This window comes from Verticillium dahliae, genomic scaffold, assembly GCF_000150675.1.
Source record: "Verticillium dahliae VdLs.17 supercont1.19 genomic scaffold, whole genome shotgun sequence".
In the NCBI taxonomy this organism is placed as follows: Eukaryota; Fungi; Ascomycota; class Sordariomycetes; order Glomerellales; family Plectosphaerellaceae; genus Verticillium; species Verticillium dahliae.
In genome coordinates, this window is record NW_009276939.1 from 710,030 (window position 1) to 736,048 (window position 26,019).

At 52.9% G+C, this 26,019-nt stretch overlaps 10 protein-coding genes across 10 annotated transcripts; 4 read left to right on the forward strand and 6 right to left on the reverse strand.

Annotated features, from left to right (window-relative positions):
* Nucleotides 1-530: 530 nt before the first annotated feature.
* VDAG_08282 (lactonohydrolase) lies at nt 531-1,944 on the forward strand (the record flags this gene model as incomplete). The annotated part of the gene is made up of 5 exons (XM_009657659.1): nt 531-683; nt 740-1,196; nt 1,250-1,556; nt 1,608-1,687; nt 1,736-1,944. The coding sequence occupies 5 exons, from the start codon at nt 531-533 to the stop codon at nt 1,942-1,944; spliced, it is 1,206 nt and encodes a 401-aa protein (XP_009655954.1).
* A 931-nt stretch (nt 1,945-2,875) lies between these two features.
* VDAG_08283 (uncharacterized protein) lies at nt 2,876-3,661 on the reverse strand (the record flags this gene model as incomplete). The annotated part of the gene is made up of 2 exons (XM_009657660.1): nt 2,876-3,138; nt 3,325-3,661. The coding sequence occupies 2 exons, from the start codon at nt 3,659-3,661 to the stop codon at nt 2,876-2,878; spliced, it is 600 nt and encodes a 199-aa protein (XP_009655955.1).
* Nucleotides 3,662-4,178: 517 nt separating this feature from the next.
* VDAG_08284 (uncharacterized protein) lies at nt 4,179-4,796 on the reverse strand (the record flags this gene model as incomplete). Its single annotated transcript, XM_009657661.1, has 1 exon — nt 4,179-4,796. The coding sequence occupies one exon, from the start codon at nt 4,794-4,796 to the stop codon at nt 4,179-4,181; it is 618 nt and encodes a 205-aa protein (XP_009655956.1).
* A 632-nt stretch (nt 4,797-5,428) lies between these two features.
* On the forward strand, nt 5,429-8,048 carry VDAG_08285 (uncharacterized protein; the record flags this gene model as incomplete). Its single annotated transcript, XM_009657662.1, has 5 exons — nt 5,429-5,487; nt 5,819-6,075; nt 6,339-6,457; nt 6,800-6,889; nt 6,993-8,048. The coding sequence occupies 5 exons, from the start codon at nt 5,429-5,431 to the stop codon at nt 8,046-8,048; spliced, it is 1,581 nt and encodes a 526-aa protein (XP_009655957.1).
* A 611-nt stretch (nt 8,049-8,659) lies between these two features.
* On the reverse strand, nt 8,660-10,479 carry VDAG_08286 (alpha-glucosides permease MPH2/3; the record flags this gene model as incomplete). Its single annotated transcript, XM_009657663.1, has 2 exons — nt 8,660-8,851; nt 8,910-10,479. 2 exons carry the CDS (start codon nt 10,477-10,479, stop codon nt 8,760-8,762), a joined length of 1,662 nt encoding a protein of 553 aa, XP_009655958.1. The 3' UTR covers nt 8,660-8,759.
* Nucleotides 10,480-17,796: 7,317 nt separating this feature from the next.
* Nucleotides 17,797-19,317, reverse strand: VDAG_08287 (uncharacterized protein; the record flags this gene model as incomplete). Its single annotated transcript, XM_009657664.1, has 1 exon — nt 17,797-19,317. The coding sequence occupies one exon, from the start codon at nt 19,315-19,317 to the stop codon at nt 17,797-17,799; it is 1,521 nt and encodes a 506-aa protein (XP_009655959.1).
* Nucleotides 19,318-19,684: 367 nt separating this feature from the next.
* On the reverse strand, nt 19,685-20,523 carry VDAG_08288 (catechol O-methyltransferase; the record flags this gene model as incomplete). The annotated part of the gene is made up of 2 exons (XM_009657665.1): nt 19,685-20,209; nt 20,275-20,523. 2 exons carry the CDS (start codon nt 20,521-20,523, stop codon nt 19,685-19,687), a joined length of 774 nt encoding a protein of 257 aa, XP_009655960.1.
* Nucleotides 20,524-21,373: 850 nt separating this feature from the next.
* VDAG_08289 (3-dehydroquinate synthase) lies at nt 21,374-22,908 on the forward strand (the record flags this gene model as incomplete). Its single annotated transcript, XM_009657666.1, has 3 exons — nt 21,374-21,750; nt 21,809-22,249; nt 22,302-22,908. 3 exons carry the CDS (start codon nt 21,374-21,376, stop codon nt 22,906-22,908), a joined length of 1,425 nt encoding a protein of 474 aa, XP_009655961.1.
* A 409-nt stretch (nt 22,909-23,317) lies between these two features.
* VDAG_08290 (2,5-diketo-D-gluconic acid reductase A) lies at nt 23,318-24,167 on the reverse strand (the record flags this gene model as incomplete). Its single annotated transcript, XM_009657667.1, has 2 exons — nt 23,318-23,647; nt 23,691-24,167. 2 exons carry the CDS (start codon nt 24,165-24,167, stop codon nt 23,318-23,320), a joined length of 807 nt encoding a protein of 268 aa, XP_009655962.1.
* Nucleotides 24,168-24,690: 523 nt separating this feature from the next.
* On the forward strand, nt 24,691-25,991 carry VDAG_08291 (uncharacterized protein; the record flags this gene model as incomplete). The annotated part of the gene is made up of 2 exons (XM_009657668.1): nt 24,691-24,914; nt 25,175-25,991. The coding sequence occupies 2 exons, from the start codon at nt 24,691-24,693 to the stop codon at nt 25,989-25,991; spliced, it is 1,041 nt and encodes a 346-aa protein (XP_009655963.1).
* Nucleotides 25,992-26,019: the final 28 nt, after the last annotated feature.

Consider the following 26,019-nt stretch of genomic DNA (forward strand, 5'->3'; position numbering starts at 1 on the left):
GCCCCATCGCATTGAGTTGAAGCCCAAACTCTGCGACAGTAGTTATAATTTTGCTGCTCGTATGATGCCCCTCCCCACAGCCATCAGTCGATCCTCGTCATCCCGAACCCTGAGCCGGCCAAACTGCTGGGATGCGTGGCGAGCTCGATTAGCCAGCTAACAGACCCACGGATCTTTGCCTGTTCAACCCTGGCTCCCCCGCGCTGCGCCCATGCCAATGCTGCTGAGCGAGCTCTCCGGCGACCGGTTATAGGCACCTGCGCTCAATAGCGGGTCAGCCTAGCACGGGATAGCCCTGTCGGCCCTGAACCCAATTGCCCGCCGCCCCATGAGTCGTAGCCTGGTTGTTTCCTGCCGAGTCCTCAATGTGATGTCTTGGTGCAGGCGAAGCTACACTGATGTCACTCCACCAGACCGAAGTGAGCTAGAAGAATGCTAGGCACACCTTGTGGCTAACGTATTTAAATGTAACCCATCTACCTGCAGGTCTTACACGGCAAGCCAATTTCACGACGATCATCTTGCCCACGATGCCTTCTGTTGTATCCGTGCTCGCCGCCGGCCTCTTCGCCCATACGGGCGCGCTGGCTGCCAAGCCCCCGTCCACGGCTCAAATCATTGACCAGAAGACATTCAATGTCCTGCCCTCGGTCCCCCCTCCGTCGCAAGCCAACGACTCGACGGTAGGTTCTTTCCATTTCCCAAGTGGCCCGAGTGCACCGCTTACCTTTCGCCGCAGGTGTTCCTCTGGCCTGGTGTGACCCAGGAGTCGCTTACTGCCAAACCGTTTCACGTATATGACGAGGAATTTTACGATGTTATTGGCGACGCCCCGTCCTTGACCCTCATCGCCACGTCTCAGTCAGATCCCATCTTTCACGAAGCTGTCGTGTGGTATCCTCCGACGGACGAGGTCTTTTTCGTCCAAAACGCTGGGGCCCCGGCCGCTGGCACCGGCCTGAATAAGTCATCCATCATTCAGAAGATCTCGCTGGCTGATGCTGAGGCTGTACGCCTGTCTGCCAACACGACCGACGAGGTCAAGGTTACGGTCGTCCCATCCAACCCTCAGGTCATCAACCCAAATGGAGGGACCAACTACAAGGGTCAAATAATCTTTGCCGGCGAAGGGCAAGGTGCCAACGTTGCGTCTGCGCTATATCTGATGAATCCTGTGGCTCCATACAATACCACTGGTGGGTTACCTGACATATCTTCTTTCTGTTACCTGATGTCTAACAACCCATAGTCCTGGTGAATAACTACTTCGGTCGTCAGTTCAACTCGCTCAACGATGTTGCCATCAACCCCCGCAACGGTGAGCTGTACTTTACCGACACCCTCTACGGCTACCTTCAGGACTTCCGCCCTGTTCCCGGTCTGAGGAATCAGGTCTACCGCTACAACTTTGATACCGGTGCAGTGGCCGTCGTTGCTGATGACTTCACCTTGCCAAACGGCATCACCTTCGGCCCGGGTGGTAAGCGTGCCTACGTGACCGACACAGGCATCGCTCTTGGCTTCTACGGCCGTAATCTTTCGTCTCCTGCCTCTGTGTGAGTCGCCCACCCCTTAAAAAGACCTGGCCGCATATCTGACGACCTTAGCTACTCCTTTGACGTCAACAGTGATGGTACCTGGCAAAACCGCAAGACCTTTGCTTACACCGCCTCTTTCATTCCGGATGGTATGTATTTTGTCATTTGACCAAAGGCACAAGCTGATGTAGTTGAAGGCGTTCACACTGACTCCAACGGAAATGTCTACGCTGGCTGCGGCGATGGTGTCCACGTTTTCAACCCCTCTGGCAAGCTCATTGGCAAGATCTACACAGGTACCACTGCCGCCAACTTTCAGTTCGCTGGCGAGGGTCGCATGATCGTTACTGGACAGACCAAGCTCTTCTACGTGAGGCTAGCTGCCTCCGGGACCAAGCTGACATGAGCCTTGGGCAGAGAAAAGTAAGCCTATTGTAATGGAGAAACTTCGCAAACCACTTCATCAGGGCTGATGAGGTGGGATGCAAGATACACAGGCCCAAATTAGACATCTAATTGATAACGCTATTTCGGCGTAATCCAAAGCTCGTGCTGTTCACACTCAAATTAAAATTTCCATCCACAAGCGGACAACCTTAGGTTGATCAACAAGGTTTGTTAGACTATCATCGCTTGGGTCAACGTTTATCACCCTATGTTAAAGGGAACCTTTGGAGAGAAAGTAGATCTGCCCCAAAACCTCTTACTGAATACAGCTTGAATTTTGGGGTCATACTACTAAGAGCGGCCGCAACAAGACTTTCTGGCCCATTGTTGCCGAAGGAAGTTGTTGCCGATTCTGTATACCGTAATTGCAGCAAAGAACGCGGCGGCTGGCGTTTGGAGGGTCCATGGCTCTCCAAGCCTTAAAAGATCTGCACAGCAAGCAGCAAAGAATGGTACTGTCATGCTCGGAGAAAGAGCCCGCGTGCAACACGATCAGTGTCGTGCCCCCCTGATTGCATCGAGGACACTCCAATGGGACCAGCAAAGGCCGAGTGACGCATGTAGGCGACATGATTCTCGACTGTTGTAATTCCGACTATCTCTCACTCAGAAAAAGCCAATTTGTTGCTTCGGACATGACGACCAGGCTTCCAATTGCCAGCTCCACCATCGTGCGATTGCTTGGTTTGTCTTTGCCCTAGCAGCGTTCAAGCCTGCGATCTGACCCCCGTCCGACAAGATTGGTTTTGATACAGACAATCGTCAATGATAGGCTGTGCTTTCATACAAGCCAGAAAGAACTTCGGAAAGGACTCCAATGCGCTGAAAGCAACCTGAAAGTTCCACAAGAACGTATTGTACTTCAACAGATAGGCAAGTTTGACTTGGACTCATGGCCACTTCCAGAACATATTTGCGCCCTCTACTTCAGCCAAAGGATTTCCTTCGCCCTGTCGGGCTGAGCCGTATTGTTCATCGAAGCCACACTTGGTGTAGAACCCGTCTTTCCCCTTGGCGCTCACAACTGACGCGCAGATGCCTTCTTCCCGAGCTCGTTGAATACCCCATTGCACGAGCTTGTAGCCGACACCTTGGCCTTGAAAGTCTGGCCTTACCGCCAGTGCTTCAAGATACCACGACTCGGCGCGCTTGCCTGTCCAAATATCATCAAAAAAAGGGTACGCCCGCTCGATGATATCTTCTTCCTTGGCATCGACGGCACGGCTCGGTCATAACCAAGCATGAGCCTTCATCGCAAGAGATGACAAGGGTTTAAGCGAATTGCCTAGAACGGAATATCAGCATTGTAAAATTCCGAGAAAAATATTTATATACGTACGGGGATCCAAGTACCAGCAATCCATCTTCTGGCCGCCATCTCCAAGTCTGGCCCACTGTGCGATGCCGGCAATGACTTCGTTTCCGTTGACGTCTTTAGTCGTTGCAACCAGCCATTTCCAGCGAAAGTCCCAGAAGTTCACGCGTGCTCGCCTCAACCAGTAAAGGTCTACATCATCTGGGTGTTCGTCGCGATGGGGATGGATGAGCTGGCCGAACAGATTGTCTTCCCAAAATGCTGTAGCCATAACATGGGCGATCTCCGCCAGCTCAGTGTAGCGCGCATCGCGCAAAGCAATCTCGCACATGTTGTTGCAGGACCAGACTTTGCGTGTCATGCGTGGAAGGGAGGGAACGTCGCGAAAATGCTGCTGTCCACAACGTCGTAGCAGCTTGCTTTGATTCTTGGGAGGCTCAGGGGAATATGAGACGGCTTGGCACGCCAGACCATCAGGTAACACTGACGAGGCGGGCGCCAAGCGCCTCTGGCGACGATCCGCTCCGTCCCGTCAACAAGCATGTTCGATGACCAGAACCACCAGCAATCAGCTTGTCGCCGGGGGCCCAAGGGGCTTCATGATTTGATCCGGCGTTCCGGTTGGTTCGGGGCGGAAACCCCTGTGAGCCGCCCAAAAATTCGGCTGCAACCGCGGACATAGTCCCTGAATTGGCAATCGACATATCCACAGTATGTGCGCACGACGAACGATGTTAAACTTTTATCTCTGGGGCAAATCATTTAGGCGCTTCATCACGAGCCAGAATACTGTAGGAAACGAAGATCGGCTGAGATTCCTGTTAATTTCGGTTATGATGCGCATACAAACCCCACTGCAGGCTACTTGCTGCTGCTTGCTATGCACGTTGAGTATCATATTCGACCCTCCAGACCACTTCCTTGTTGATAATCAACTCTTGACTGCCATTCCTCGAGCTTTGTTCCTCCTCGTCGGGCCTACCATCAGTGTGGTTAATGATCGTAGTTCGGTGAGCAAGTTGGTCGGGCCTCCAAGCCTGAGGTCGGACGCGGTGCTCTGTGTCCACGTCGTCTCTTATCAATCCTGACGATGTGGCGGTGACGCTCCCGACGGCTGATGACGTGGCTTGAGATTTGTTCTTCAATGACCGCATGGCATACAGGTTGCTAGATCCGTAGCCGCTAATGTCAAAAGCCACCGGAAGGCCCATCCCAATGCAGAAAGATTTCATGAAATTTTTCAGGTTGGGGACCGTTGCCGAGTCAAGAGACCATAGGATCATGGTCTGTTGGAATAGGAGACTGCTATTCACGGCGAACTGGGGTTCATCCGACTCCAAATACTTGTCAAAATATGACAGATGAAAGGCCGAAAGCGCAATAAGTGGCAGGCGGAATGTGAAGGCCAGCACCACCTGACACTCCCGTTCAAACGACATATTGACGGTCCAGCAGAGCTTCACCACAAGAAGCCAGCCGAGAATTTCGGTAAGCATATCAAGGGTTGTGATGGCCAGGCATCGAGCTTTCTAGGTATTGATTAGCACATGTATTCGAAGTCACAAAATAGTTTCTTACCTGGTGTGGGCAGAACAAGGCATTCTCAAGCGCCAACAGTGTATCAGAGCGGCATTTGACCAGCAGCGTAGTACATGCCGCAGCTCCTCACAGAGCGCTGATGGCCATGAGGCCAAGACAGATGGGTCTGCTCTTCCCAGTCTTTGACCCGATGATGCGAAGCACGAGAGCTAGAACAGAGCATTTAGCCAAGCTCAGGGCGAGCACACATAAAACCTCAGAAACTAGGAAAGCCCGTGGCAGTTATTAGCATCTCTATCAATATTTTAAAGGGGATCATACCTTGGAAGACAAAGTCCATTGGATCTCGGAAGTGTTGGAGTTGAATTTACTCAGTCCATTGTTCAGGCCAGCGAAGACGGCGATTGATTGACCCAAGTGTAATGCTGTAGCTAGCGCTATGAAGAGGTCATCGAGCCCATACATGCGAAATTTGATGAAAGCCCTGGTAGCCACCACAAGCGCGCTGTATATCAAGGCCAAAATGGAAATAATCCATAGTTGGCCCGCATGGTCGTCAAATGCAACTGGAGAAAAACGAGGACCATCCATGGCCTACAACCGTCAAAACTATACAGAAAAAGAATTCCAATTTTTCGGACTTCTGGAGTACGTCAATGCAAGAGACCTGTCCGCCGAGTTGGGCCATGCGTCTCTTCATGTACTGAGAAGCCCGATCCTCTCGCTCGGGATGAGGCCCAAAGAACGAGCTCCTGAATGAGACGCCACTTCCATTCTACTGGCGGACCAATCTCAAGGCTTTTCAGCGAGACACGCGCCGATTAGACTTTGATCTCTTGACAGGGTAGCTCGCTGTTCTGCGAGGCCGGGAGGGGGGGACTTGCCATGTACCATGTATACATAGTATCCCGTCACTACCCTTGGCGGCCGGGCTCTGGTTCTCCAATGACAAACTTTTTTTGCAACATTGAAATGACAGTAGAATCATCTTGCGTAACAAAAGTGTAAGCACCGATCCAGAAGTCGACCTGGCAGCCAGGGTGCCCAGCCCCTGCAGGCAGCAGACGTTCCAGGACCCCTGTTATGGTTCGGCTGCTTCACAAAACGGGCAAAGACAGATTTCTGAGGACTCCACTACCGATGCTATCCATCCACAAGGCGCCGTGTTGGACGCCAACAACACAGCACCAAAGGTTCTATCGCTGGCCAGAGTCCAACACGCCATGCAGCAGCCCAGTTCTGGCCAGAACTGTGACCATCGCAACAAGCCGGCATGCTTTTTCGAGCCATGATCCTGGTGCACTGAGCGTGGGGGGTCTATACACCATCTTTCAGCCCAGGGCGGCCGTCTGCTGCTGCATGACCTCTGACCGTTCCCCCCTTCCCTGCCATCGTGGTTTCCCCGGCTTCTCCTACTGCTCTACATATTCCTTTCGTTCCTTCGTTGAAGAAGTTTTCTTTTTACCTTCTGTATTCAAGCAACGATGTCCGCTGATAAGGAAGATCGTCTGGTGTACGGCTCTGCCGCCGACCTGATGGCGATGGCATCGACGAGAAGCGTGGCAATGCCAATGATCGGGCGGACATGTATCTCATGGGCAAGAAGCAGGAGATGAAAGTAAGAACAGTGAAACTAGAATTTGAGCCTGACAGCTACTAATGATGGTACCGTAGAGAAACTTTCGCTTCCTATCGATCTTTGGCTTCTCCATGATTCTAATGGCATCGTGGGAATTCTCTTTGAGGAGAGATTGTTGCTGTCTTGAGGCCTAAAGTAGCTAACGTGGCATACAGTGTCTCGACTATTGGTCTCATCAATGGAGGTACGGCTGGCCTCATCTGGATGTACTTGACTTGCTGGGCCGGTTTCATGTTGGTCAATATATCTATGGCTGAAATGGCGTCCATGTTTGTTGCCGCCCAACCCAACTTTGAAGATTTTTGTTAACATAACTGTTAGGGCTCCGACAACTGGCGGGCAATACCACTGGGTTTCCGAATTCGCGCCGCCTCAATACCAAAAGTTCACCAGTTACTTGATGGGATGGATGTGAGTCCTTGGCTGGAAGACGTCTTGCGCGTCCTCGGCATACATTTCCGGCACGCAGATCCAAGGGCTAATAGTCCTGAACTACCCCGGTTACGTTCCTCAGCCGTGGCATGGCACGCTGCTCACTATTGCTGTCGCCGCATTTTCGGTCCTCTTCAACACGGTCCTGGCTAGAAAGCTACCCCTCATCAAAGCTCTTGTGCTCATTATCCGTATCTTTGGCTTCTTCGGAATCCTCGTAACGCTCTGGGTCCTGTCTCCTCGGGCTGAGCCCAAAGCCGTCTTCACCGAATTCTTCGACGGTGGGGGCTGGGGAAGTCTAGGTGGCTCTGCTCTCGTCGGCATCACCGCTGGTATCTTGCCTCTGCTTGGTGCCGATGCCGCCGTTCACATGTCGGAGGAGGTGCGCAACGCCGGGCGGACGCTGCCCCGATCCATGATCATAACCACCGTGATCAACGGTGGGCTAGAATGGTTTATGATGATCACCTACTGCTTCTGCATTGGCGACCTTTTTGAGGTCTTCGAAACACCGACTGGGTACCCCTTCATGCAGGTTTTTCTCAACTCGACACAGTCAGCAAGCAGCGCCACGGCTATGGCCGTCTTTGTCGTCGCTATGGCCATATTCTCCAATCTCACCATGGTGGCCATTGCCTCGCGCCAGCTGTTTGCTTTTGCGCGTGATAACGCCGTACCCCTGAGCCCTTGGTTCGCTAAAGTTCCCGCCGGCTGGGATGTTCCCCTCAACGCCATTTTTACGACTTTCCTCATTTCCAGTCTTCTCTCGCTCATCAACATTGGGTCTGCCGTCGCCCTGAATTCAATTACATCCTTGGCGACAACTTCTCTTCTGTCTAGCTATATCTGCTCCATCGGCTGCATGATTTGGAGGCGCTGGACCAATAGTCCTCTACTTCCCTCAAAGTTCAGGCTCGGTCGATGGGGTCTAACCATCAACGTTGCCTCAGTTGTGTTTCTCGTTGCCATCTTCGTCCTGGCTTTTATGCCGCCAACGCCAAAACCCACTCTCGACTTGATGAATTGGAATATTCTCATTTACAGTGTCATCGCCTTGTTCTCTCTGGCCTATTATCTCGTGCGCGGCACGCATCAGTACGAAGGTCCTGTTGCTTATGTTAGGACTCTAGCACAGTAGGACAATGCGTGAAACCTGGGCTAGAATATTTCAAGACTTTGCATAAGTATGTAGCGAGGGGCCAAAAACTTAGGGACTATATGAAACCAAATTTAGAAATCAAACCCGACATCCAAAAGAAAACCTTTGCTGTAGAGAGCCTGCGAATGCGAAGCTCTCAGAAGTTCGACAGTTCCACCCAACACACTGAGCTGGAAAGCCTGCAGGACTACTAGGTCCATCAAAGAGGACGGGCACTGCCGTTTAGATGTTTGGGCGATTGAGGCCGACACCGCGGCCTGGCACAAGGGTAACATGACTGCAAAGGCAATGGGCTGATGCGATTACGATCACCGGCACGGCCTCTCATCTCTACCGATCAGCTACAAATGCGGATTGAGAGGGATGCACGATCACAAGCAAGTCTTCGAACTCTTTTGCTGTCCATGGGTAATTAAAGAAGTGAATTCGGATCGAAACCAAATTCATTGTTGGAATTTGATCACCACACACAACCTATCCATCCAACCCACCAACCGTTTAAGCGTCTAAAGCGTCTACATTAGAGCCATGCGTCACATCTCTCTGAAAACGATTGCACTATATAGTAGATAGAATCCAGCGTAAAATGTGGATGATAGAACGATGTATTGAGTGCTCTAATCTACCACACTTTCAATCAAGAGCACGGCCTATGCATCGCCACCATTTAACCCCCTTCCTTATAGAAATCTACTGACGCTTATCCTCGCGAACCTCGACAACGTCAGCGTCGTCCTCCTCCAGCTTGTGGTTGGTCTGGCCGATACCAGCAAGGTCGTAGACTAGGAAAAAGAACGTTAGCAGGGTTACAAGCAGACATGGGATGAATGTTGAACTTACTGTCGATGGGAGTAGTGGCGAACTTTCGGGCAGACACCTTCTTCTGGAAGAGGTAGTCGATGTCGGCAAAACTGCGGTTCTTCGTCTCGGGCAGGCAGAAGAAGATCCAGACAGCCCAAATGAAGCAGAGACCAAAGTAGAGGAGACCAGCCCTGGCTCCCCAGTTCCAAGCATCGCCTCCCTTGTTAAGCATGCGGGGGTTGAGTTGCTGGACACAGATGACACCCGTAACGTAGACGGCGCGGCCGAGGACAAGAGTCTGAGCGCGGACACGGCTGGAGCACATCTCTCCAACAATGACGTAACAGGCGGGACCCAGCGACAGCTTGAAGGTCAGCTGAACGAAGATCAGGATGACAGCAACAGCAATAGGAATGTTGTTAGTCTTGATGAAGCCCAAGATTCCCATAATCAGCATGCAAAGGCCGATGAACGAGGAACCGTAGAGATAGAAGGTACGACGTCCAATACGACCCATCAGAACAATGGCAATAATAGTGCCGACGATATTGGTCGACTGAATTCCCATGCTGAAGTTGAAAGACTGGTGAGTAGGCATACCACCAGCCCGGAGGAAGACGGCGGCGTAAGCGGTAAGGGCCTGACCGTTGAGAATCTGGACAACCCAAGTCATGCAGGTAATGAGGGTACGGCGTAGGTTAGTGCCGTGGAAGCAGTCCCTATAGCTGGCGCCCTCGGCTTCGATCTTCTCCATCTCGTTTGTGTGCTTCATGAACGCGATGAGCTCGGCCATAGTTTGGTCGGTGTAGTGTCCCTTTCGAGCGAGGCGGCGAAGCGACTTCTCAGCCTCATCGACACGGCCACGACGAATCAAGTACCAGGGGCTCTCAGGGGCAAAGAGGCCGACGAAGAATAGGGGCACGACCCAGACCCACTGTAGGCCATATGGCACACGCCACCCAGCGTCTCCTGGCAGGTCGAGAGAACCACGAAGCACACCCGCAGCTAGGAAAGATCCGGCACCCCAGCACATGGACACCCAGGCAGTGAGGTATCCACGGATGGCGGCGGGGCAAATCTCGGCAGCGTAGGCAGTCGTCAGAGTCTGGAAGATACCCCAGGGAATGCCGCAGAGAATGTTACCGGCGAGGAGCATCTCAACGTTCGTAGCGAAGAACAGGCAGAAGATCGTGGCGCCCATGGCGACCATGGCTCCCATGTAAACCTTGCGCGAACCGAAGCGAGACTGGAGCCAACCGTTGATGAGAAGGCCGACGATGGTGCCGGCATTGTTACCGTTGCCGATAGCCGCCTGCCAGGTCGAAGAGATATGGTTCTCACCAGCCTCGTTAGGCCAGCCGAACCTCTTCAGATAGGCAGGATGGGCGAAGAAGTTGTTGATAAGGCCGACATCCATACCCTCCATGACCAAAGCCAAACTCAGCAGACCACTGTAGATGACGGCCGGCGCGTAACGGGAGAAGAGCTCCTTGCGAGACAGGTTGGCTTCTTCGTCACTCGTCTTGTGTGCGGCCTCGATGAGAGCCAGGTCGGGGTTGTACACGCCATTCTCGGCGTGGGCGAGTCCGGGTTGCTCCTTCTCAGACATGTTGTCGGTTTGTGTATTGGTTGGCGACGCGAGTTGGGGTGAAGGGGTGAGGAACAGAGTCAGTCTGACAGGAGGGAAAGGCCTTCAAGATAAACATGTTCGCCATGTGGAGCAGATCCCCAGGGCGTCCCCTCCCACATGGCCCCCATGGGGTCCATGAATCAGCCTCCCCTTCAGCCATCTCCTTCTCCCCGCATTGTCCCCCCGCGGGGGTGTCCCACGAATCACTTTTGCCCCAGCTTCGGGTCCAATTCCTTCGAAAAACCGGATATGGTAGCCGCTTAGGGTTTGGTAGACACCATACTCGGCCGTCGCGTCAGAGCCTCCCGAGTCAAGACCCAACAGGCTTGGCACTACTGGCCAGTAGGCGTTGGCCTTCATAAGCTTTTGTTTGACTCCCAATCGTGATTGGCATGGGCCCACCGCAGACCTGTGGCACAGCCCCGGCACGTTGCCTGTTTCAATCGGTGGCCCATCACAGTTGCAGGCGAGCAATCCACCCGAGACGACCTTCATCTCATACGCCAAGACTCAATTAACCTTATTGCAGCACGGCGAGATTGCCAGGCCTGGATTGGCGGCATGGCATGATGCTTCGCGCCGGGTCATCAGTTGTCTGTCGGCACTCGTTCGTCCGATGGGCTGTCCCGTTCGTAGTGTGGACCACCAATTGCACTTGCAGTCTAATCGTCTGCAGTCGGCTACCTCTGCTCATCCATTGCGGATCGCATCAACAGGCATTGAAGGTCAACGGACTACTGCTCCTGTCTCTCGAATACTTACAATCAAGCCCTTTGATTGTAATGCCAAATCGCTCTTTTTGGAAGATAATACGTCTTTGATCCTGGCCCTCGCCTGCGTCCGCGCCGACACCCATCTGCTCGGCTCCGCCAAGCTCGGTCCGCGCCTTTAATCAGCGAACAGGCTGCATGTGGCGGCGATGGGCGCCCTTTCGGGCCACCTCGCACGCGTCGAATCCTGCCGATGGCGATTCCACCCTTGGCGTGTGGCCTTGGCGTGCGGGCACTTGATCGGCCACAACATGTGCTGGCTCGGCACGGCCGGCAACGACCTGGTAATGCAGCCTGCACATAGCTGACTCTTAGTAGGTCGGGTGAGATCTCTTTCGTGCCTTTTGCTGCTTGACAAGTGGGTCGTTGCCATGGGGCCGGGACACACACACACACACACAAGTTTATTACGCCTGGTGGCCTAGAGCCAATAAGGCACTATTTGCTATTGTACACGGTCGCTTCCTCTAGTCTGTCCGAATCTCCCAAGCCCATAATAGGTCATCTTTCCGCTCTTGCTTTCTCGTCTTCTGTCTTGCCGCCGGTTTCTCGTGGGGTTTAGATTGTATTGGCAAGCTGCTTGAAGGCTATTCTTCAAGTGTTCAGAGTCCTATCTACGGCGACTGAAGCGGCGCTTACTGTTGTTGACACGAGGTGTGGGTGTTAGGTTCGGTTAGTAGAAGAAGGGGGGTTTTGGTGTGTTAGGCCCCCGCAAGGGATCACACGTTCTCCAGTCGGCCCGTGGCCTTCGCAAAGCGTATCGTAGCTCGGACTGCTTTCATGTCCGGCTTCCAATCATCACCATCTGATGTCGTCTTACCTCCCAAATGGAAGGAGATGTTGTCTCTTTGTGTGCCAGGGCGCATGAGTGTCTCGGCTCGTTGTGTTGCCCATCGTGTGCATCGGAGGAGAAAGTGCTCCACCGTCTCTCTCGCTTGTCCGCATGCGCATTGGGCTGAAGCTACTGCCCTGATTCGGAAAAGTGAGGCGTTCAGTCTCGCCATGCCTGTCCTGAGCTGGGCCAGCATGCTCGCCTCCATCCAGGAAAGGTTATCATATAGTTCTCGAGTGTGCTTGCCGGGTAGTGCTATGTCGACTTCCTTCGAGAGTTTTCCAACATTATCTGGTAGTCGTCTTTCCACACGTAGTTTGCGCCTTGCAGCGTTGAGGGTGGTGGATCGCATCTTTGGGAACTGTTTTTCAGGCAAGGCGCCATCTCGGCTGGCCTTGCGTGCTTCTCCTTTCGCTTTCTTCAGGAGGTCGTCGTCGAGATGGCTCGGAAGCCACACGACTGAGATGGTGTTCCCGGTTTCTCGCAGTCGGGTGATCGCCTCGTAGATGCAGCGAACGTACTCTTGTCCAGACTGTTGTTGGGGGTTTCGAAGTGTCAGCACCGCGGCTTTGTTGCTTGTCAGTAGCGTCACGGTCTGCCCCCTCAGCTGCGGCAGAAATCGCAACGCGTATGCTGCCGCTACCAGTTCTCCGGAAAATGGGTTCTGATCGGTCCTCATGCCGTGGGTGAAGGAAAACGTCTCGAGCCTCGTCCCTGGCCCCTTGACGGTTCCACCGACGCCGACCACCTCGTTTCGTGCCGAGCTGCTCACAGCGATGCGCACCGTGGCCTCCTCATCGACCCGCGTCAGTGTTGCATCCTCGTCGTTCCATTCAGTGACGGTCTGCACTCTTTCCATCCACGGCGGCAGTGTGAATGGGTTGATTGTTTCCAGGTCCTCCATTGGAATTTCGTTGAGCGAAGTTGCCAGTTGGAAAAATGGTGAGCGGTGGAAGCGCCTGAACTTCTTTATGCGAGAGGTCAGTTTTCGAAGCGGGTTGGTCTCAGGCAATGCGTGGAGATCTGTCCATAGCTTGATGGCCCTTCTCGTGAATCGCTCTGGTGCACTGGCGATGTGAGCCTCCGCTTCTGCTACGCTTGTGGCTATCGTGACGAACGCTCCAATAATTGCCTGCGCTCCGACCTTTTGGACGCGATAGATTGCTGCTGCCGTCCGGTCTTTGCATCGGTGCCTCCAGACGTTAGAGGCATAGTCCACCACTGGGGCCACGGTGGCCGTGAATAGCTGCCGTGCTGTCGCCGGGGTCAATCCTCTCAGTCGTTTCAGCTCCATCGCAGCCTCTAGTCCCTTGGTCGCAACTCTTGCAATGTGTTCCCTGTATCTGAGTCCAATGTCCATGATCACGCCGAGGATCTTGACATGCTGTTTGGGTTTGACTGTTTGGCCCTTGATAGTGAAAGGTTCCGAATCGGACCTTTTGGCCCATCGGGTGAAGTGGATGACCGCCGTCTTGTCCGCTTCGAAAGTCGCCCCGCTTCTCTGCTCCCAGTCCAGTGCCTTCTCGATGATCGCCTCGATCCCTTTACGGTTGTCTTGCGTGGTTGGTCCCGCGACCCAGGATGTGAAGTCGTCGACAAAGGCTATAGCTCCTCCATAGCAGTTGATCTTCTGTTGTACAAGGTCGGCGTTGAAGAACAGAAACAGGATCGGTGACAGTGGCGATCCTTGCGGTAGTCCAGCCTGAGGCAGGGTCCGGACCTCTGATGCTTGGCCGTTGACCTGAATTGTCGCCGTCCGATCGGAGCAGAATGCCTCTACCCAACGGAGCAAATCTTCTGGGAGGCCCCTCGCTCTCATTCTCTGAATGAGTCTCTCTTTGCATACTCCATTGTATGCTCCCTTCACATCGAAGCTCACGAGGCTGACCACCCAACGATTTCTCCATGCTGCGTAGATTTGTTCTTGCAGCAACACCAACGCTTGTTCTGCTGACCTCTGTTTGCGGGCCCCGAAGTGGTTCGTGGGCAACAGCCCATGGGTTTCGACTGCATGGGATATCCTCTCCGCAACAACCGACTCGAGAACCTTGCCGAGCGTGGCGAGGAGCGAGATGGGCCTCCAAGCCTTGGCGATGGTGTAGTCTCCTTTGCCGGGCTTCTTGAGCGGGATGATCTTGGCATGCCTCCATTGGTCGGGGAGTACTCCTTCCTCTAGCGATGCGCGGAAAATCGCAAGGACACTGTGCTTGACGGCTGGCCAAATCTGTTTCCAGACCATCGCCGGCAACCCGTCCTCACCGGGTGCTTTCCACGATTTCGTCGCGAAAAGCCGGCGCTCGACTTCTTCCATCGTGATGTCAGGCATGGTGACAGCCGATTCGCGCTGCGGCCTCTCACCCTCCTCTTCGATGTGCTCTGGTGGGGGCGGGAAGAAAGTCGTAAGCAATTCTTCCGCTTGCTCTTTGCCGTTGGTCGTCCGTGTGCCATCAGCCTTTACAAGCTGCGGCACCTTGCCGAATGCCGCGTCGTCGCCCGACTTGAGATACTTGGCGGCCTTCCAGATGTTGTCGTTGTCGGCCAGAAAGTCGTTCCAATGGGTTTTCTTCTGTTGTCGAATGGCACCGTGGTATTGTTTCGCTGCTCCCTTGGCCGTGTTCTCCAGTGCTTCATCGTTCCGTCCTGCCCGTCTCGCTGCCCTCGCCCGGTTCCTCCAATGTGTGTGGATGTGGCGGAGCTGCGTAAGATCCGCCGTCCACCACCGCTTCGCGTGTGGCGATGGTTTGGCTTTTGGTGTCAAGGCCTGTACTGCTTCCAGCACCACTGACATGAGTCTGTCCGTCTTCTCTTGGACCGTGCCTTCCATCGGGGCTGTCTCGAGTGCAGTGGAAATTCGAGTGTTGATTTCATTCCATGGCGCGTTCTTGTACAGAGGTCGGTCCTGGATTTTCGGGGCCGGCACTGATACATCAAAAATCGTTTCGATGGTGCGGTGGTCCGACCCGTGCTCTGTTCCGTTCGTCGTACACTTGATCATGGCCGCAGCTAGGTCTTCTGATACCAGCACCAGGTCGATTGTCGACTCGTGGTCCCCGCCTTGCCAAGTCTTCGTGCCCCTCGGGAGCATGCTGCAGAGGGAGAGCTCGTTCATCAGGTCGATGATGTTGTCGGCTTCACCCTGTCGTACCGGAGACACGTCGTCTCCTCCCCATAGTTGATCGTGGCGATTGAAGTCGCCCGCAATGACCACGTCCACCACCTCTCCTGCGGCTCTCCTGGCGTCCGCGACCGCTCTACGTATGGTGTTGCACGCTTCCTGTAATGCCTGGGTGTCCATCCCCTGCACGTACACGGACACCACCAGTACCAGTTTCCCTGGAAGCCGCAACAATGCTGCTGTCATGTCCGGAGACTCTATCCGCACCTGTTCAGCCTCCAAATCCTTCCTTACCCAAAGCATGCTTCGGATCGCCCATCGTCCTTCCCCAATCGTTGGTGGGACCATCTTTGTCCATCTGTGATGTCCCATCGGCGTCGTCAACAGCCGTCCTTTGATCATCCGTGCCTGTGGTTCCTGGATCGCCAGCACCGCTACGTCCTGAATGTCCTCGTCGTTCATGAGGCTCTCGTGAACCTCGCCGCGTTTTCGCACATTGAGTTGGATCATACGGAGCGTACTACTCATTCAAAGATGGGTAGAGCTTCTTGCAGTTTCTGCTGAAAGATGCATGGGGACCTCCGCAGGGAACACACTTGAGGATAGTCTCAGTGCAGGCACTGTGGTGGTGCCCCTCCTTGGCACATTTCCCGCACACCTGGGGTCGGTCGCACTGGTGAGCTTTATGGCCGCGGCCCATCTGTTGACAGTTGTAGCACTGGTCGAGGCGAGGACGAGATTCGAAGACCTTGGTCCTCCCAGATTGTCCTCCCGCATAGGCGTAGCCCTCCGCGAGTAGCCTTTCCGCGTCCGCTCTCTTCGTGAGGTACATAACCATTGAGCCGTATGCCTTCGGGACGTCCCTGTTACTTAGCCAGCCTACTTTCGCAACTTGTACGTCGTTTTCTTTGCCAATCTCCTCCGCGGCCCCACTGCGGATGGTGTTCGCCTCATCCAAGACCACCATGCGGCTCACGTAGTCGACTTTGACAGGATAGAGTTCGTCTCGCAGCATCCTAGCTCCTCGAGGCAGCTTGGCTTCCACCAGTTGTTTCACCATGGCGTGCTCCTGCTCGTTTCTGCAGGCAATTCTGATTCGAGGCTTCTTCGGGTCCTTGGTCACGGCCAGGCAACGCCACTTGGATTGGCTTTGGTCCACCCTGACCTCGCCTTCCGTAAGGGTACGAATAGCGCCCGGTGTGAGCTGTTCACCTTGTTCGTCCTCCATCCTGGATGTGTCGATCGTGCAGAAGACCATGTCTATTGGCGTCGGTGGCGTTGTCATGGTAGCCTGCCTCGTGTTGCTGAGTTGGCCGGCCTGTGGCATCCGGGCAATGTCTGCGTAGGACGGCCCCGATCTATCCTGCCCTGCGATCGTCGTAGTGACTGTTTCGATGCTCGCACGCAGGCTCTGGGTTTCATTCGTGGTCGCATGGAGGGCTTTCCTAAGCTTCTCCACTTCGTTCTGGAGCTCTTCAATTCTTGTCGACTGTGACTGGGACTCTTCCAGGACCTTTCTCATGATCTTCGTCTGTAGTTCCATCTGTTTCTCCATAGCGCGCAGCAACGCTCTTCCGTCCGGCTGCCCTCCAAGAGTCCCGGAGATTGGTCGTCGCACCGTCGGTTTGGTACCGCGCCTATTGGCTCTTCGCTCCGTGATTTCCACATCGTCGGTCGGCTCGTTTCTGGCTTGACCCTCGGTCGCTTCATCATTGATATGTTCATCGTCGATGACTTCGTTGTCGATGGATCGATTGTCGACGACCTTGTTGCTCGGCTTGCGCGTCGATCGAAGCTGTCGTCTCACACCACCATTCCCCCATTCTCCATCCGACGCAACATGGATCGTGTCGCGTTCGTTCGCCATGGCTGCAGGTGGGGCGCCACGTGGAATGGGATCCACCAGTTCGCGTCGCGCCGTCCCACGTCAAAGACCAACCTGTCCACGATCAATCTGATGCCGTAATAAGTCTCTTCCTCTTTGAATTCTGTTCACTTTGGGTACAGACGTGATCGGTCGCGTCGTTTCGCTGCACATACAGTAGGACCCGGAATCGGCGTCCTCTGTTTACCGGGGCCGGGACAGTTGATGGACATTGTGGTTTCCATGTGCTGTCGTGACTCGTGACATGCCAAATGCAAATTATCGGCATCTTCCAGGCCGCATCACGTAGCACATTGGGAAACCGTCTCATTATCAAGCAAGCTTGACATTGTCATTGAGGCCTAAATAACGGCTTACTACCCACCAGCGGACCCCTTTCCAGGCCCAGGCCCAGTCAAGTGCGCTGAACCCAATGTCCATGAACGGGGAATCGGATTCATGAAAGACTTTGTTGAGGTAACAACACCCCAAGTTCGCGCCCCAGTCTCGGAACGCGCAACGTTGTTTTTGATTCCCACAGCCGCTGTGCGGAGAGAGGCATCTCAACCGCCGCCTTGCTACCGAAAAGGCTGCACAATATGTCAGGGCCATTCACAAGTTTTGCCACCCAAGCCGTCTGTCGCCGGAGCGCAGGACGCTGGTGCGCTGGAGGTCGATGTCGGTTGAGCAGACGGGGTTCGATGAAAGCTTGAAGTTATGCCGCCTTGAATACTTTGCCTGTGCTCACATTGATCATTTGCCAACGTGTTGTCCTCAAAGACCAGGCAAACTGGACAGGCCAGTAGACGTGATAGAGCCACCAAAATGGCCACGGGTCACTAACCTCGAAGGTTGCATCCTTCCAGTGGCAAAGATGATGCCAAAACTTACACCACGACTGCTGAATTGAGGTATCGCCACCGTTGGGCATGAGCAGCGCTCGAATGGTGGGCAACATAGCCAGCTCGACGAAGTCCTGCCCCAACCAATAGTACTTTCGATAAGTTCTAGGATACCGAGGTTCCACTGGCTGGTGAGCCACACCTGGCTCTAGTACACTTAGGTAATCTTCTACCAGGCCTGGTGTTTCGTTGAAGAGAACAACGGCTGTGTGGACCCTTGGATTGCACTCTATCGGGTAAATCTCCGCATGCTGGTCTTCCTCTAAATTGCTGCTGGCTTTCGACCTGACGATGAAGTCGAAACTCAAGTGCCCTGTCCAATCCGTGGAGTCCTTCTCAATGATCGATCTCGTGAAGTGCAGCATTTTCTGGCTGAGATGTGAAGACGGTGATAGTGCCGAGTAGTGCATCAAGACGCTTGCAGAAGGACAAGCAACGAAGGCACGAACTTGGCCTCCAATCACCAAAGCGTGTGTGCAGTACTCCCTGCCCTGAATGTATTCTTGAATTTGGAAAGACGGAACCCGGTTTCCATCCTTGAATGGGATCGTGCTGATCGCCTGTAGTGTGTCTTGCTCGATATCCCGGGGCACCAAAGCCATGCCGAAGCGGGCAATGTCATTGATATCAACCGGTTTGACCAGATATTGCGTACCGCCGGATATGCTGAGTGACAAACCGCCTCGAGCTGATAGAAACTCGATGAGCTCTGCAGCGCTCAAGACAGTCTTCGTTTCCGGAGCCCTGAGACCGATTGAATGAACATGGTTCATAAACAATGCCTTGTTGTGCAGCATTTCGACTTGCGACTCTTGCAATTGGATAACCCTCGTGTTGGTACAGTTCTCGATAAGCTGCCGAGCCTGTGCATCTTGTATGGCGGCGTTGACGTCTGACACAGATACCCAGAGATCGACCTTCTCCGCCTTGATAATCTGCAATAGCGAGGTTACGTACGCCGTAGTGTGAGTGCTGAGAGTCTCGAGCTCCGTGTCGCACGGCTCGGGAAGGACATAAAACTGGCTAAGAGCCACGGAAACCCGTGCCGGTGACAGGCGGTGCGTGTCAGCACCTATGACTCGATGGCCCTGGCTGTGAAATAATCTAGCCGTCGAGAGGCCTTTATTCATGTTGACACCAGTGACCAGGATGGTCTTGACGACTCCTGACGCCCCATGTTTTGGGTTCAGCCATGTTGACAAGATTGTGTACACCTGGCAGACCAGAACGACAAGACTGGTGAATGGGAGGAACGTAAGGCTCAAGCAGAGAAGGGATGCGTTTTTGATGACGTGCCGGATCATTGGTGCCACTGATTTGTGATGAAGAGCCATTGACGATGCACTGTTTACCGGTGGACGAGTAGGGTTAGGGAGTAGCTCCATCTGAAAGAACACTTGTACTTGGCCCAGGTAATAACAGTCACAGCGCCTGGAATTTCTTTTCTTGAGAGGGGAAGTGCGCGTCATAGACATGCAGCGTTCGCAACTCTCGGACATGCGCTGCACCTTGGGAGAACCGTCTGCGCATTTGTGATCTTGGCAACACTTTGGCACACGCGGTGTTTATCCGACTGATTGACTTCCTAGTTGCTTATCGGTCCCGCTTTCATGCTTTCATGCTTTCACGCTTGCAACGCGTCTTTCCCAACACATTTAGTGATTTCCACACCATCCTAAAAGTTCGCAAATGAGCCAGTCTTCATCGTGTAAGGCAACGTAGACTCACAGGTATCCCAGTAGGCTCAAAGCTATGGATGAGCTCACTTTGGTATATTAGACTAGGATCACCGCGTGCGGCAGCGTCCTCCATCGTCCTGTTGCGTGCCGCCTTTTGCTTGTCCTCCACTGTGCTCCTCACATACTCTAGGTATGGCGGGTTGCCTGGCTTAATGACGTTGTCCGCGGCCAGCACGCTGCCAGGCCGGACCAATTGCAAGTTTTCGCAGGTCTTCAAATCCGGTAGGTAGGCTGGCTTAACGTGATCCAGAAATAAGAGATCGATGGATTCCAAAACACCGCTGGAATGCAGTCGCTTGAGAGTCTCGTCTGCCGAGCCAACATGGATTTCCACGATGGAGCTCAATCCTGCCAGCTCGACCATGGACCTTGCGACAGCGGCAAACTCGGGATTCTTCTCGATGCAAATGAATCGCTCTCCACCTGCGCTACGCAAGGCATCGCCAAATAAGACTGCCGAGTAGCCTACATAGCCTCCAAGTTCGACCTGTTGCAGTGTCGTGGTTAATGACTACTGATCTGCACCAGGGATTCAATATCGGGTTCGCTTACCATTATTTTCGGCTTCAGGCTCGCGATCAAGTCGGCAACAATGGCGCCTTTTTCAGACCCAATGTTCATAAGATACTTACGCTGCCTGCCAAATTCGTCGATGGCAGCCAGAACCTCTTGAGGCGATCCTTTCAATTTCTCAAGACTCGGGCGAGAGCACACGAAGCGCTGGAGCTCGACCTCGCGTCCATCGTTGAAATATACGTCCTCTTGCTCGGCATAAGCCTTGGAGGAATCGAAGCCGGCCATCGTTTCTTTTGAAAAGTCGCAGGTGGTAAGTATGATTTCCTGAAAACCAAGTGATAACACAGACAAGGCCAACGAACTCGAATCAGGGGAAGGAGATGCGAGACGAGGTTTCAATTCAATACGAAAACGACAAAGACAAAACCACCCAATCAATCCAGGCAACAATGATAATTCCCTTCACCGCCGATGCGAATGGTAGAAAATGTCGTGATTCTACAAATTCGATGACGCGTATACATGCAGATTTGCATCCGGCCAACATGGGCAAAACATATCCATGGGCAATAAGCACGTTCACCTTAACGCGCGATGATTCATCAAGATCATATTCTGCTCCTACTGCGGCGAGGTTGCGGGTCAAAGATGCGGGAAGATCGATCTAGACAATCTGGTCGAAGTTTCATCGAATCAACTGCCGCAAGCGTAGCCATGCCCAGAGTTGGGGTGATGTCACAATTGCATACACCGCGAGGCTCCTCATATGATTTGAGCGAGCTGAATGCAGATCTACTGCGGGGTTGCACCAACAAACACACCATCGCGGGTGTGCCTTCAGGTACCAGATGGGCTGAACACACTACCCTAAGGATTCGTGCCTGCACCCGATCTACCAGGGAGCTATTTTTTCCACCAACATGTGAAATTTATTGAGTTTTGCTTTAGGCGCCCTTGCATTCGTAGTGAATCATTGGGATTCATAGTTCTCAAGATCATGATGCATCATTGTCAAGCTCGGATCCTCTACTACGACAGCGCTTATATAAAGCCTGATCAATGGTGCCCCTTTCTCAGGATTAAGCTCTAAGCCCTGCAATAAAGCAATCTACAGCTCCTACGGTGTACCGCCACAATGTCGGACATGAATGCGTCAGTCACGGAAAACGCCAATGGCTTTCAGGTCTGCGGCTACGAAAAGATTGAGTATGACTTTGAGTTCCTTGACGGTGTTTTCGATACGGCAAACGGTAATCTCGCGAACTGCTACCGGGTTTGGAATCGATGCCTGGCTGTTATGGACCATAACATCTACACATTGTATGGCGAACGCATCGAAAGCTACTTCGCCCACCACGGTCTTGAGCTTAGGATCCACAAGACCATGATCGGCGAGAAGGCCAAGAATATGGAGACGCTTCTTGCCATCGTGGACACCATGACCGACTTCGGGATCTACAGAAAGGAACCTGTACTGGTTGTCGGAGGCGGCCTCGTGACTGATGTGGCCGGGTAAGCACGCAGCGCTATGCTTTCCTATGGTGTGGTGATTACTGACCTTTGCGGCCAGCTTTGCATGCGCAGCATACCGACGGAACACAAACTACATTCGCATCCCTACCACTGTTATTGGCCTCATTGATGCTTCCGTCAGTATTAAAGTGGCTGTTAATTACGGACAGTACAAGAACAGGTTGGGGGCATATCACGCTCCCATGCACACGTTCCTCGACTTTACTTTCCTTCGCACGCTGCCCATTTCCCAGATTCGCAATGGATTTGCCGAGCTGATCAAGATCTCATCTTGTGCTCACAAGGATACGTATGACTTGCTAGAGAAGCATTGCGAAGATCTCATCAGCACAGGCTTTGGACGAGCAGACGGCGCCTCGAAAGAGCTTATCGCCACAGCCGATAAAATCTGTCGTGCCGGCATATTCGAAATGCTGAAGCTTGAGTCCCCAAACCTTCACGAGATCATGCTCGACCGAGTCATCGCATATGGTCACACGTCAGCTAAGCCCCTGATTTCTGATTCGACGAACAATCTAATATTTCAATAGTTGGTCCCCGTTGCACGAACTTGTACCCGAGCCGCCTCTGCGCCATGGCCACGCCATCTCCATTGATATGGCCTACTCGGCAACTCTTTCTCGTTTACGAGGACTTATCACTGCCGAGGAGCATATGAGACTGCTGATGCTCTTCTCTCGAGCGGGCCTGTCAATGGACCATTCTCAATTCGACAGTGCCGTTCTTGAAAAAGCTACGGCTGCCATTCTCAAGACCCGAGACGGCAAGCTTCGCGCCGCTGTACCTGTTACTCCCATGGGAACCTGCGTTTTCCTTAACGATGTTTCGAAAGAAGAGCTGGCAGCTGCACTTGAGAGCCACAAGGCCCTGATGGATAAGTTTGCCCGGCAAGGCGCGGGTATCGACGCTTTCGTGGACGCTAGTGACACTGGATATACTATTCAAGGAGAGACGACAACTTTGTCGAATGGTCATCCGCCTGCTGCTGTTGATAGTGGGGCAGATGAACACAAGCTGAACGGCAATGGCAATTTGTCATCTGATGGATTCAAGAGAAGTCTTATGCACGGGACGGCTATGGACGGCTTGGTTGATCAGAGACAGGCCATTAAGGTCGTAGATGGTGGCTCTTCTTGACATAGCAAAATGTTTTGAATCCCCAATCTCAAGTATCTTCCATATATATCTAGATGGTTATTCGACATTATGGGAGCGGCCAAGCAACGAGAAACATTATGTGTGATATCCTGAATCCGGATGCTAAGGTTGTAGACACTCACAATGCAGAATATGGACAAGGATCGTCACCCTAAGCTGCGTGCGCAGGAAAAGTACAGAACCCCGCACACAATAGATAGTCTGAGAACATCACTAAACCCCCCACATCGCATTATCGTAGTATTTGGAGGCTTGGCATTGATATCTTCCGTGTGAACTCACTCAATATTAACATCCAAAGCTCCCAGGTCAAAAGCTCTGAAATAAAGTTCCTTTCCATGAAGATGAATAACCTAGTTCAACCGGTTCACTTGCTGACGGCCCAAGTTCAGTTGTCAACGGCCTGAACAAGAGCACCCGCTCGACCTTGGTCAAGGCCATCCAGTCCAATCATATCATCATTATCGAGTGTGAACTGAACATTGAAGTTTGCCTCAATCCTGGCTGGATTGTCGCTTTTGGGAAGTGGTACCCAGCCTTTCTGCAGGCTGTATTTGATCAGAATCTGGCTCGGTGCAACATCGTGCTTCTCGGCGACACGTTGCAACGTGACGTCATCAAATCTCTGGCCTCTTGCCAAGGGGCAATATGCTTGAACAGTGATACCATGATTGTTGCAGTAGGACACAATCTCCTTTTGCTGAAGCCAAGGATGGAGCTGTCACGACTTTAGCGTTGTGCCATATATTGCGGGAACACACATATAGGAAATTCACCTCGATTTGATTGACGTGCGGCGGCCAAACCTTCGCGGTTCTTTTAAGACCCTCGATGTGCTGGATGCCAAAGTTGCTGACACCTATACTCTTCGCCTTGCCTTCTGCATGGAGTCTCTCGAGGACCTGCCACAAAGTCTGTCTTTGGGACTCCCCACAGTTTGGACTGTGTATCAGAAACAAATCCACGTATTTTTCATCCGAATCAAGGTTCGAAATGCTCTCCACACATTTACGGTAGCTCTCGTCAAAGGACGGACCAGCTGCGAGAATTTTGGTGGTCAGAAACAGCATTGAGCGAGGAATGCCGGACTGCTGCACCGCACGGCCAACCTCCTTCTCGTTTCCGTAGTATTGGGCAGTGTCAATATGGCGATATCCGATATCAAGAGCCTTCAAGCACGATTGTGTGCATACTTCGGGAGGAGATAGATAAACGCCGAAGCCAAGTTTCGGCATCATTTCCCCGTTCAGAAGGGTGACAGACTCTATTGTCGGCATGATCGTGATGTGATGGGGAGTGCGCTGTAAGGGCTAGCGTTCAGAACAGGCTATATGACCTTTCGAGTAAAAATCGTCTTCCCAGATGGTATAGGGAGAATATTTTCATCGTAGCTAGAGAGAAGAAATTGCCCAGGGAATGAGATTGGGACGTGGTATAAACTTGACACCAGATGCTACTAAATCCATGACGCGTATAAACATGTCGAATAACAAGTCCATGTTGGGCCGACATGCATCATAGCGCTCAGCGGTCAGATGCATGCAGTCATGACGCATGTATTGCAGCATTGATCCCTGGGGTAGTCGAATGAAGCACCTCAGCTACTTTAGCGCATGCAACCAACCCCAACAGCCAAGCCATGAAATGAAAACCCCGAATCTCATCGCGGCTTCTCGAGTTGATATTCTTTCTAGTTCTCGCCATCCCCGTGCTGAGAAGAGATTACTCGCGCTGTCGACAATATTTCCCAATTCAACCAACATGCACTATCCGGCACCAAACTACTTCACCTGCACCCTTGGGCAAGCCTACTTGCTTAAGCGAGATGCACAGTCTCTTCCATCTTTCAAAACCATCACTGATATGCTTGACGAACAAGCTAGCAGACTTCCCGATGTGCCAGCACTAGGGCTTGCCGCATGCACTGAAGAGACAGAAATTACCCACGGTAACCTCCCCTTTTTACTGGCCAGATCAACCTGGAGGTCAGGTGGCAATCAGCTGAACTCAGACAGGTTCTCGACTCATAACGTTTCGCCATTTACGAGATCGCTCGGTACTCGCAGCCCAGGCATTGCGGCCACTCCTGAGCTCGCGCAACCAAACAATTGCGCTGCTATCTACTAGCGATCTGAACTTCGTGGCAGTCTGGGCAGGCTTGATTCGTCTTGGACACAGTGTGTTGCTTTTAGCGTAAGCGAGGTCTTGCGGCACTGGATTCGTTCGCTCTTACAACAATTTGCAGGCCTCAGTCAAATTCGCAGTCCATCGAACATCTTTGCGAGGAATTGGAAATCAGTTGCATATTGGTAAACACACCTTACACTTCGGTAAACTTCGAGATCGGAGTCGATGTTCAGGTAATCAACATACCACAATTACCGATGCTCTCAGAGGTCCAAATCCACGCCCAAGGGTCGGATCTGGAGACGGAACTTGGGGATCGCGATCCACCGTTCTACTTCCATACCTCGGGTACATCAACGGGTCTACCAAAGCCCATACCACAAGCAAGCAGTATTGTGAGTGCCTTGCCTCGTCTGGACACTGCAAGCCAGCCGGCCACCTTCTCCACTACACCTCTGTATCATGGTGGGCTCATCGACTGTCTCCGATGCTGGAGTAGCGGCGCAATGCTCTGGTTGTTCCCCGAAGCTGAGCTTCCCGTGACAGCTGGGAATGTTGTGCGTTCGATTGACGCTTGCCGCAAATCCTGCACCGTTCCTATCCAGTACTTTTCTTCGGTCCCGTACGTGTTGCAAATGCTGGCAGAAGACGACTACGGCATTCGAACGCTACAAAGTATGAAGCTTGTCGGCGTAGGCGGTGCCGCTCTGGCGACCGTTACTGGCGACAGACTTGTTGCAGCAGGTGTTAACCTTTTGTCTCGTTTCGGCAGCGCCGAGTGCGGATTCTTGGCCTCATCACATCGAGACTATTCCTTCGACAAAGAATGGCAATACCTACGGTTTGGTGATGTCAAGGAGTTTGTCAAGTTCGAAGGCCGGCACGATGACCTAGCGGAACTTCTTGTTAAGCCGACTTGGTCCCTCCAAAGCTAAGACGAATTTGAACGACGGCTCGTATGCC